The sequence below is a fragment of the Elephas maximus genome, chromosome 9 (genome assembly GCF_024166365.1).
Source record: "Elephas maximus indicus isolate mEleMax1 chromosome 9, mEleMax1 primary haplotype, whole genome shotgun sequence".
Classification (NCBI taxonomy): domain Eukaryota; kingdom Metazoa; phylum Chordata; class Mammalia; order Proboscidea; family Elephantidae; genus Elephas; species Elephas maximus.
In genome coordinates, this window is record NC_064827.1 from 80,855,357 (window position 1) to 80,868,062 (window position 12,706).

The following is a 12,706-nucleotide window of genomic DNA, read 5'->3' on the forward strand; positions in this document are numbered from 1 at the left end:
AAACCAAAGGATTACCTTCATAGAAGTGGAAATTTGCAAAGGCTATTGATTAATCTTGACATTAATATTATATTTCATTCTTTTTGCAAGTCAGTGCTTGATCTATGTGGTATACAAAATGATTTCAGTTAGTGGAAATTTAAAATTATGTAAACACTTAGAATATATGCCCAGTAATCATGGTTCAGAGGCAACATATTTCTAAGTAAATCAAAACATGAAATCTGAGAGATTTGAATCACTTACTTGAAAGATGTTGGGTATGTGTGTATGGTAATACTCATGCTGCTCATGGTTGAATTTCTGCAGAACTGATGAGTAATCTGCTTTGCTGTCTTCTGCCATTTGGTGACGTATTTGAGCTTGTTGTCGTGCCTTAGGGAGAAAACAAAAATACTCCCATGTTTACACATAATAAATAAAGGCCTGGGCGGAGGAATGGCAAACTCAGGGAGGAGGGATCTAAGAACTAAATTTACTGGGGATGAGTTGAATTTAGCAGATACTATTAAAAAAAAAAAAAAAATTTTGGATTTGAATTTACTTTAGGTAAGGAATGTGTATTGTAGTTTGTCACAAACTCCACCACTGACTACTGTCTTAACTTGGCAAGCACTTTCTAGTTTGACACAAGTATCACCATACTCTATTGTACTTCTTTTGGCCCCATTTACATATTTATGTTACCTGGATGGCCCTTCTGGGAACTTCTGCTTATATACATATATTTAGGAGGGGAACCCATCAATTTTTTATGCAATTCTCAATGGGGCTAATGAACCAAAAAGCCATAAAACAACCAAAACTAAAGCTGTTGCCATCGAGTCAATTCCGACTCATAGCGACCTTAAAGGACAGAGTAGAACTGCCCCGTAGGGTTTCCAAGGAGTGGCTGGTAGATTCAAACTGCTAACCTTTTGGTTTGCAGCTGAGCTCTTAACCACTGTGCCACCAGGGCTCCATAAAGCCATATGGGCCACTAATCAAAATGGAACTTTCTAAAACTCTACATTTATTTTTAGTATACACTTTAAAGAAGCAGTAATTATGGAGCCCTCTCTGGGCTTTCTAGAATTCTATTTTGGGTTTCACTGCATTGCCTTCCTTTGTAAATAATTAATAAAAAATTCATAATTTCTCTCTTCTAATTGATATTTTGATTAATCACATACCTAAAAGAAAGAGAACATGTTGACAAGTCAGAGAATCTATTTTAAAGCTCAAACAAGAATATATGTAAACTCTAAAAGTCACCCACAAATACTGGCAATACCGCCTTGGATTCATCTAGCACACTGAAGGTGCCTTGATGAATATTATCTCATAAATCTCTAACACAATCCGAAATCCACACAGCCTCTGCCAGATGGAAACATGCAGCGGCCCGTTAGGTGACCTGGCAAACTTACTACACTGAGCCAAAAGCACAACAGGAAAAGGGCCTTGTTCCAACATAACCCAGGCAACTTTTTGTTTGTCTGCTTGTTTTGGGGGGCTTTCGACTGAACAAATGCTACTGAAAAATCAAGGCCTAATAAATTTTTAAGAAAGAAAGTACATTGAAATGTTCAAATGTAAAAACAAAGAAGAAATGTGGAGTCGTCTTGTCCTACTTTCTGCCTGATAACTGGTAACACTTAACATCTAGCATCTCAACATTCTTTGTCGGTTTCCTGCCTCTGTGACTTGAGGGCTTAACCTGATTCTCACTTCCTTGCCACATTTTACTCACACGCACATTGGTGAAAGCACAAGGTGGTAATTCACAGTTGCTTCCTTCATTTTCTTCCCTATTCCTACAAAGACAGTTCCCAAATGAAGGTAAAGATATCGGTATTTCCAAGGTAATTTCTTTATTATTTGAAGTTTTTTAGTTTCTTAAGGCCTTTGGGTATCTCAATACCATGTTATCCACTTCTCATCTACCCTCAGTTTATTTTAGGTACCACATTCTTCCTCTTTGTTGGTGGCCTGTTTACTCCCTTTCTGACCATATGCATTGGCTTCCTCTTCTTACTGTGTCCACTAGTAAATACATTAATTTAGTGCCCCAAATATTAAGCCTTAAACCCCTGCTACCCTCAAAAATCCATCCCTTTCCAATATACAGCAGCCCTTCTCTGTTTAAATAATAGCTTTCCCACCTACATGCATTCCATCTGTTACCCCAATTCGTCCAGCACAGAAATCCTTTTAACTCTTTCAATCACTCAGTTTCATCATTTATCACTTGTTATGAGTATAAAAACAAAACAAAATAAGGAAATTCCTATGAATGCAGATCTCAGATTTCTGTAACATTCTCTGTTTTACTCATAAACCTTCCTCAGGAAAAATCTCATTCAAAATCTGGGGGCGTTTCTTCGTCTCCTTTGTAAAAAACAGTAACAAGTAAGGAGATAAAGAAACTACCTTATTTACTTTGGAAAAATGATTTTATCTTAATGAATTTTTTAAACAGCTTAAGTTCTGAAACAGATTAGAATGTCATCATTATGTGTGTGTGTCACATGAGCAGATAAAGGCTTCCTGACAATAAATCCACTCATACCAACCAACCGTGGAATTGTTACTAATGAGAGTTGGAGGGAGCACCGCCTGGAGGTACCCCAACACCATTTGGATGGAAATAGCTCTGATCCTCTTCCTCCCAGCTCCCCAGGACATCTAATAATTTTTGAGCTTTGGCTCTGTATGCTTTTGTAAGACATTAACTCATAATAGTTCCACAATACAGCAATCCAGAAGCATAACTAGGGTCCACTAGATGTGAACTCTGGAAGAAGGTGAAATAAGAATATGTAAAAAATCCAGCCAGGAAAGACAGCCTAGTTGAAGAATATAACCCAGACAAACATAGCTTAGATGGATTGAGTCTACCTTTCATACTAAAGAAGCATTGTCTTTCTGGGAGTTTTTCTTGACTACAAAAGCTTGGACATAAGATTACAAACACCCTTCTATTCTTACAGCTCTTAGTCTCTCTGTCTCACTTCCTCAGTAAAAGGAATACAGAAACACTGAAAAGCAGCAAAATATTGTCACTGATCAGACCCTGCAAGGCCACAGCAGGAAGACAGGGCTGTCTCCTCTTGAAGTCCCAGCAGCCAGCTGCTTTGAATTAATATCCACTTTTGAACCCCGGGCCTAGGAATGTGCCTTTGTTTCTAAGCAAGTTTTACTATGAAAAATCTGTTTCTGTTTAGTAAATTGTTATGGTTATCTCACAATGGAGCTTAAAACCAAAAAACCAAACCCAGTGCCGTCGAGTCGATTCCGACTCATAGCGACCCTCTAGGACAGAGTAGAACTGCCCCATAGAGTTTCCGAGGAGCGCCTGGTGGATTCGAACTGCCGACCCTTTGGTTAGCAGCCATAGCACTTAGCCACTACGCCGCCAGGGTTTCCACAATGGAGCTTAAGGGTCTTTAAAAACTAGTGTTGAGTCAGTTACTCATTATTACAAACATATACTTTAAAATATCTTCAAAAGTATTTGTAAAAACTTACCTGAAGTAACCAGTAACTAACTAGAGATTTAAGAGCATCTATTTTTATCTCCTAATCAAGATTAGAATCAAGATTAGAAGCATCACTATTTCTCATCTCTTTTTAAGTATATCTAAACATAGCAACTATGATCTCAAAGAGGTACTGTATTTCCATTCTAAACCAAACTATAAGCTATTTCTTTTCATTACCTTTCCCATTCCGAGTATTAAAAACTCTGCATTTTACAGCAACATTTCTGAAAGGGCAGAAAGATGATCAGAGGATTTTTTTTAAAAAAATTGTGCTTTAGATGAAGGTTTACAGAGCGAATTAGTTTCTCGTTAAATAATACAAATATTGTTTTGTGACACTGGTTGCCAACCACACGACATGTAAACACTCTCCCTTCTCGACTGTGGGTTTCCGATTACCAGCTTTCCTGTCCCCTCCTGCCTTCCTGTCCTTGCCCTGGGTTGTTGTGCCCATTTAGTCTCCTTTTGTTTTATGGGCCTGTCTAATCTTTGGCTGAAGCTTGAACCTCAGGAGTGACTTCAGTACTGAGTTAAAAAGGTGTCTGGGGGCCATACTCTTGGGGTTTCTCCAGTATCTGTCAGAGTCTGGTGTTCTTTTGTGAGTTAGAATTTTGTTCTTTTTTTTCTCCAGCTCTGTCTGGGCCCCTCTACTGTGATCAGAGCAGTCAGTGGTGGTGAGGGGGGCACCATCTAGTTGTGCTGGACTCAGTCTGGTGGAGGCTGTGGTAGTTGTGGTCAGAGGGTTTTTTTTTTTAATGAGTCAGTCACAGAATTTAAATATTCCAAAAAGTCCAAAATAACCACAGCTGCCTGAAGCTGTAAGTCACAGACACCTGAATAAGATCTAGACCACTTTCGTTGTCAATCAGAAAGACTGAATTTAAATCTTAGAATTTCCTTAATAAACATTTGGGAATCTCCCCACATAAATTCAAATAGGCCTAAGTATATACTGCTTAAGCATGACTTCACCGCTTGCTATTTCTTCACACAGTCCATCTCAATGTCCTTGAGCTGCAGAGCCTGAAAGGTCAGAGTTATCATTTCTAAAGAAAGAAAACAGTATTTCAGAAACTGAAGGACAGCCCAATACTTCTAAATCCTAATGGGTTTAAAGACAAAAATACTATAATCTATTTAGTTAGCTAAATTTAGATTATTAGCATGGTCAGAATGTGTAGCTATTTCCAATTTAATTCAATATTACTTTTTCCTTAGTATTTCAAAACATTAAGGAGAAAATAACACTGCTGGCTGAATCGCCACTGTCCTAAGCAGAGACTACTGGGTGAACTGAGCCATCTGTTCACTTTCACGTGGAGAACATGGTAGGTTTGCTTGCCAAGATACCCTCCCCTCTCTTTTCAAGGCTGCTTATGGCTTTCAGCCTTTTAACAAAATGAACAATTATGGATGATTCCACTTATACATTTCCTGAATAAATAATGAGGTTTATTAATTATTTTTTTTTAACATGACCTAAGACCTCTCAGCCTTTTATCCACTGCTGTTCCTTAAATGATAAACTATGTATTATAGCAGCTTTCAGAGTTTTCTGAAAAGGTACTTTTATCCTTTGTTAACAGGATATAAAAATTATAAAGGCTCCTCCTTATGACCAAAAGTTTGGGGAGTGCAATGAGGAATATTTAACAGCTACTAGCCCCGTAGCCCAGACAACAGTACATGTTCTTTGGAGCAGTTGCACTTTCAATATTTTATATCATCATTATTCTAAGAAAGCATTAACATAAGAAGAGACCAACTGTATTTCTGGCTGGAGGGAAAAAGGGGTTAAATCTAGATTTATTCCTTTTCCTCCAAGAACGTGTTACTTTGCATCAGACACAGGATGCCTGTAATTATTATGCTATTACTGACAACCTGCAACAGCTCCCTTAGCTGGCAGATGGGCCTGACAGCTATTGTGGGAATCCAGTCAGAAGTGTGGGGGCAGAGCTGGGAGCGAAAGAAGAACCAAGCAGTGCACCAGACCCTTGATTCACCCCTCTTCAAACTACCTGAGCTGCTGATTTAATATTGTGGATAAAGCTAAACTAATTTAATAACCTGGGTTATCTGGCCACCTCTTTCCATCTTTAGTGCCCCCTTCCCCCACCATTACCAAAATCTGTTTGTTGTAAATAATTCAAACTTACAGAAATGTATGGTTTAGAAAGTAAAACCAAATCAAAACCAAACCAGCAGCCACTGATTCCAACTCATGGTGACCCCATGTGTTGCAGAGTAGAGCTGCTCTTTAGGGTTTTCATGGCTGTGATCTTTTAGAAGCAAATCTCCGGGCCTTTCTTCTGAGGCCTCTGGGTGGGTTCCAAAAACCAACCTTTAACTATGCACCACCAGGGATTCCTCAGAAAGTAAAACAAAAAAAAACAAACCCAGTGCCGTCGAGTCAATTCCGACTCATAGGGACCTATAGGACAGAGCAGAATTGCCCCACAGAGTTTCCAAGGAGCGCCTGGTGGATTCAAACTGCCGACTCCTTGGTTAGCAGCCGTAGCACTTAACCACTATGCTACCAGGGTTTCAGAAAGTAAAAGCCCCTGCGAATTCCACTCCCCGATAATCACTGTTAACAGTGACAACCTTGAGTTCTTAATTTGTAAGGCAGAAGCTGAGAAAACACTGATGGAAGGCACAGCAGCCTGGGACAATTTACTGGAAAGACAAACAGGTGCCTCAGGAGTTCTGGAAGCACAGCTGCACCACGCCACAGTACTACAATCATCCCCATCAACCACTGGCCGATTTGGTGAGGCTCAGAATTACTAAGGAGCTCCGGCCACTCTGGTGGCCCAAACACCCTACCTTTTGGACATGGCCAGATAAACAAGAAGAAGATCATGCATTGTTTGGAGCCTTGGTGGCGCAGTAGTTAAGAGGTTGGCTGCTAAACAAAACACTGGCAATTCGAATCTACCAGCTGCTTCTTAGAAACCCTACGGGGGCAGTTCTACTCTGTTCTATAGGGTCACCGTGAGCTGGAATTCACTCGATGGCAATGGGAATGGGTCATGTATTGTTACAGCATCCATGTGAGGTAGAGGGCATTTATTAACCAATTTTCTATGTGTATATTTGATATTAAAAACAAAAATAGCAAAGTGTCCAGAATGCCTGAAAACTCTGGACTTCTCTAGAATTTGTCAGTGATTACCATTAAAACTGGTTTACCCTAGTCTTTGACCCAGCAATTCTACTTCTGTGAATTTACTGGCAGCAGGGGATGGCTCAGCGGGCTTCCCAGCTCACGGAGAGAGAAAGCTGAGTGCCTTTGCAGAGAGGCCTAGGGCCAGAGAGAAGCATGCCTGCGAGCATGGTTGGGAAGAGGCTGTCCTGATGGAAGAACTGTATCTTCTGTTCCTGAACCTGAACTACAATCTGTTACTTCCCTAACAAACCCCATAATTTTAAGTATGTGTCTGTGAGTTCTGTGTGGCTACTGCAAGGAATTATCGAACCCAGCAGAGAAGCAGAGAGTGCTGGGGCGAGGGACAGTTGGTGTCAGAATTAGTAAAGATGGCAGAGAGAGGGGGCATGTCTAATCTCCACTTCATTGGAATCAGTCTTGGACTGTTGATCTTGGTTTTCCTTCCCCCCCTGCCGCCCCCACCCCGCGGAAGTTAGAGGAGGTCAGGCACGGCCCCCACACCATTTTTACAATCCTAAAGGAATCATTTTAAATATTCACAAGAGACATCCATCACAGTATTGTTTATAACAGCTAATAACTTGAAACAAACTAAATGCCAAGTAGTGCAACTGGTTAAATATTATGTCATATCCTTGATGGACCAATGTGCAGCCTGTGAAAAAAAATAATGTAAGACTATTTAGTGACATGGGAAACCAGTTACCAAAACTAGTTGCCATCAAGTCTAGCAACTGGGTATGTTAACCGTTTGTACAACCCAGAGACTGACATGGGAAAGTGGGAACTATATATAATTTTAAAAACTTTAAAAAGGTTCCAAAACAGTACTTACAGCATAATCTCATTGCTATAAAAATAAAACATAATAGTCACTTGTGAAAAGAGTGATTAAGGATATCTTATTTTACCAAAAATACTAGTAAAAGAAACAAATTCTAATGCTAAATTCCATAAACAGTGAAAGAGGTATGGCTCACATTTGAGGCCTGGGGTTGTGGGGGGAGGCCTAAAAAATTAATGCAGTAGGAGGGATATTAACAAAGTAAGCAATGAAAAAGCTCTTTGTCTGTAGCAATGTTGTCGTATGATAAATGGCATTGTTTAAATTTCCCAGCAAACTGTTGCATCTAGAATACATTTTCAAGTTCAAGACTAAGAATGCATTTAAAAATTCCTATTCAGAGTGCTGTGAGTTTTTGTTGGAGACTCCCAGGCCAGCGGCTTGCCAAAACAATGAGTCTGTCTTTGATAATTTATAAGGGCAGACTAAAACACAAAACAGAGAAAAACTTCAAAATAAGTTAACCAAAGAAATATGCTTGAAATATTCCAGCAATTTCCTGATTTTTTTAAAACACTCTTACAACTTTCTAGCTCCAGCTTATTAGGTTAATTTGGTGCACAGTTCACTGAAATAGAAGGAGAGAACAGAGAAGATAGCAAATGAGACCAGCATCCCAATTCCACATGGGCCATTCAGTTGCTAAACAGTTTTAAGAAAAGGCCTTCTGTTTCTTTCTACCCTGGTTTCCTTATTTGAAAAGCAGAATTTGAAATATCTGTTTACTCAAGGAGAGTGACAATTTCTGCTAAAAGAGAAGCCAAAGCTGATATCATTTATCCTAATGCTGGCACACCTCCAAGGCAAACTGGTGAAAACAAATTAGGAATGTACTCAGATGATCTTGGTAAGGTACAAATTCTGGACTCTTGGCCCTGTCCTCCTCCCTGGGTTCTAATGCATGGTTACTGGCAAGAGAATTTTCAGTTATAGCACCTTCGAAGTTGATTATTTTCGCTTTCCCTTTCCTTTCTCCCTTTAACAAATAACATCACCCCAGAATGTTAACACTCATGGGGGTTTATGTATGTGGGGATGAAAGTAACAGCCTGTATTCTGGCTAGGAGTAAATGCCCATATGATCGCCAATTCTACTGCTATGGAACAGAAGATTTAAAGCATTTGTAAATGCAGTTCTAAAAAAAGATATCTTCCTTCAAAAACCAAAATCAAACCCAGTGCCATCGAGTCGATTCCGACTCATAGCTACCCTATAGGACAGAGTAGAACTGCCCCACAGCGTTTCCAAGGAACACCTGGCGGATTCCAACTGCTGACCCTTTGGTTAGCAGCCATAGCACTTAACCACTACGCCACCAGGGTTTCCAATATGTTCCTTAGTAGAGTAAAATACTCCAGGAAAGGAACTAAAATGCCATACGTCCATTTTTGAAGAAATCTGGGGTGTTTGGTGATATCCAAGTCACCCATAGATGTTTAATCAGGAATGTTTAATACTAAAAATCTTACACGTATTATTCAGCAATTAATATACTAATGAGGTCAAGGTATAAGATTACAGGACCTTCTTCCACTTTACCTCAGTGTTAGTTTCTTTTGCTTTGTTTAAGCTAGGCAATGCCTAGCAAAACTTGTAGTGACCTGAGAAGATGACAAGGAAGCTTGTTTAGGTCTCAGGCTACGAGAAGGAGTGGTTGAAGAGTCTCCTCTGAGAAACAAAACCTTAAGCCAGTGCCATACTATACACATGGTATAGGAATGCCCAAACTAAGAAATTAACAACAACAACAAAAAAACTTGGTCCCAGGCTGTCTGGCAGAAACAAATAAAATATCTTGCTGGGAAACACTCCCAAAAGTCTGCTTACATGGGATTCCTAGAGAAAAAAAAAAAATCCCTGTTGAAGATGAGCTCACACAAAAAATGATAATGATAATCATAAAATGCACAAGGAAATAAACCACCATGAGACACAACAGAAAGAGACATACTAGAAAAATTATCACCACAAGAAGCTGAACTAACAATTTGCAAGAAAATGTAAGATAAAAGCACTTAAAATTATTCAAGAGATAAAAGAAGCAATAGAAAGTCACAAGATAATAATAAGACATTATAAAGAGCAGAAAGATCTGATAAAGAACCAAACAGAACTTCCAGAAATAAAAAAGGCAGTCATTGAAATTTAAAAACTCAGTAACCAAAACCCGTTGCCGTTGAGTCGATTCCGACTCACAGTGACTGCACAGGACAGAGTAGAACTGCCCCATCGGGTTTCCAAGGAATGGCTGGTGGATTCAAACTGCAGACCTTTTGGTTAGTAGCTGAGCTCTTAACTACTGTGCCACCAGGGCTCCAAAAACTCAACAGAAAAGTTAAAAAGCAAATTAGAATAACTGAAGAGAATTCATGAAATAGCTGAGAAAAATTACACAAAATGTAATACACAAAGATATAGAATGTATAAAAAAGAAGAAACATAGGGAAAAGAATGACAAGTTTTGCACACATCTAATAGGAGTCCCTTTTTTTTTTGTAATAGGAGTCCCACAGTCATCAATTTGAGAGAATGAAAGACAAGCAATATTTGAAGAGTTAACGCTGAGAATTTTCCTACATTTATGAAACACACAAATCCTTATGTTTAATAATCACAAGAAACATAAAGCAAAGTAAATTAAAAAAAAAAAGCTTACTTTGAAACATCATAGTGTGCCATAGAACAACAAAGTCAAGATGAGATCTTAAAAACAGGGAAGGTAACATCTATAAAGGAATGCAATTAAATATACAGTCAACTTTCCAAGAGGAACAACTGACAATGGAAGACAATGGAATGATATTTTTGAAATGTTTAGAGAAAATTGTTGTCAGCCTAGAATTATATACCTAGCTAAACTATTACAATAGAGTGAGGACAAAATTTCAGACAAATACAGAAGATTTACTACTAACAGATCTTCATGGGAAAAAACAACCTGTCAGGCAGGAAGAAGAAAATTTAATCCAGAAAGGAGTGATATGCAACAAGTAATGACATTACTTGATTACTAGCCTGCACTGTCACATGCCAATAGCTATGTAGATGGATGGCGAATAATGGTTGCCCCTTTAGATTGGGCCTGTGCTCCCTAGTCTACTATAGTCTCCACCTCTCCTTATTGGGTCCCTGACACTGAGGCCTCATGCCAGTTGCTATTTGTCACCTTACCTCAATCCACCAGTTTCACTCCTGTCTATTTCCTGCCTAGATCTACAGGCAAGATCAGTGGCTAACAATGAGGAGCTTATTTAATACAATGTAGTAGTAAAGCCATATAGTACACTGGCAAGAACACTGAACTTGAAGCCTAGAAAGGTGCTTCAGTCTTGGAGGTACCATATCTAGTAGGGCCACTTTAGGCTAATGGTTATGGTAATAGTAATTTCATAGCTTCACCCTTTTTATCTATAAAGGGATTAAAGAGTTATGGAGGGGATTAAAAACCCTTTGGAAAATGTAAAACAGTTTTCCAGTGTAAGTTTTTTTGATAAGTAGGTAAGTTTTTTGAGTAGTGGGTACCATGGCTAAGTGTTTGGCTGCTAACTGAAAGGTCGGCAGTTCAAACCCACCAGCAGCTCTATAGGAGAAAACATCTGGTAATCTGCATCTGTAAAGATTATAGCCTAAGAAACCCTACGGGGCAGTTCTACTCGGGTCCTACAAAGTCACTATGAGTTGGAATCGACTCTATGGCACACAACAACAGCATTTCATGAGGATCACATTCATTCTGACATTTGGCATTTAATATCCTTTATAATCTGTTCCCATTTCACCTCTCCAGCTAGATCCTATCAGTCCCCTGTCCAGTCAAGCTGGTCAACATCATCAACATGTTTCCCTCAGTGCCCTGGATGAAGTTCTCCCCACCTCAGTTCCTCTCCCTCTCTGCTCCTTCTTTTCAGTTTCTACCAATCCTTCATAGCAAAGTCCCAATTTCTCTTTGAGGCCTTTCCCAACAACCTTTAATCCACACGGACCTTTTTCAGATGCAGAGTTCAGGAAAAGCTTTTGAGTTCCTTCTATTTGCTGATCATAGGACTCGGTGATATCGTATATGACATACCTTATTAATCACTTTTAAACTGCTACTGCTCTGATTATCTTCACACAATTTGGCATGCTGCATATGATACTCTATCTTACTCTCCAACTGATGCAGCCTTTCTCTGTCACTCAATCACATCATTTTCTAACAGGGGCCTTCAAGAAAGGTGTCTATTATAACTCTACTGGTGCTATGCATGAATTTTGTTCAATAAATTTATTTTATTTTATTGTGCTTTAGGTGAAACTTTACAGCTCTAGTTTCTCGTTCAAAAATTTATACACATATTGTTTTGTGACTTTGCTTGCAATTCCCACAAGGTGACAGTACTCTCCCCCTTTCTACCTCAGGTTCCTCATGTCCATTTGTCCAGTTTTCCTGTTCCTTCCTGCCTTCTCATTTTGCTACTGGGCAGAAGTTGCCCATATCGTCTTGTATATTTCACTAAGAAGCATGTTCTTCAAGTGTGTTGTTGTTTGTTTTGTAGCCTTGTCTAATCTTTGTCTGAAAAGTGGGCTTTGGGAACAGCTTCAGTTCTGAGTTTGTAGCATGCCTGGGAGTCACAGTCTCCAGGGTTCCTCTAGTCTCTGTCAGACCAGTTTAAGTCTGCTCTTTTATCATGTGAATCTTTTTTTTGGGTGTGTGTGTGAACTTGAACTTTTTTCTACATTTTTCTTCGACTCTGTCCGGGACTCTCTATTGTGATCCCTGTCAGAGTGGTCAGTGGTGGTAACAAGGCACCATCTAATTTTTCTGGGCTCAGGCTGGTGGATGCTGTGGTTCATGTGGTCTCTTAATCCTCTGGGCTAATACTTTCCTTGTGTCTTTGGTTTTCTTCATTCGGCTTTGCTCTGGACTAGATGGGACCAATAGATATATTTTACACAGCTGCTTGTAAGCTTTTAAGACCCCAGATACTACTCACCAAAATAGGATATAGAATACTTTCTTTATGAGCTATGTTATGCCAGTTGACCTAGATATCCCTCTAGACTATGGTCCCCAGCCATCAGCCCCAGCAATTCGGTACCTCAAGGTGTTTGGGTGTGTCTAGGAAACTTCCATGACTTTGCCTTGGTCAAGGTGTGTTGACTTCCCCTATATTATGTGTTAT

The 12,706-nt window shown here is 39.4% G+C and overlaps 1 protein-coding gene across 6 annotated transcripts in view; it reads right to left on the reverse strand.

Moving 5' to 3' along the window:
* The window catches only part of FNBP1 (formin binding protein 1), a 149,161-nt gene that overhangs the window by 36,186 nt on the left and 100,269 nt on the right, over window positions 1-12,706 (reverse strand). For all 6 annotated transcript variants that reach the window (XM_049896987.1, XM_049896990.1, XM_049896989.1 and 3 more), the window contains exon 7: window positions 247-375. In XM_049896987.1, coding sequence (XP_049752944.1) covers window positions 247-375 — 129 coding nt within the window. The remainder of the gene's footprint in view (window positions 1-246; window positions 376-12,706) is intronic.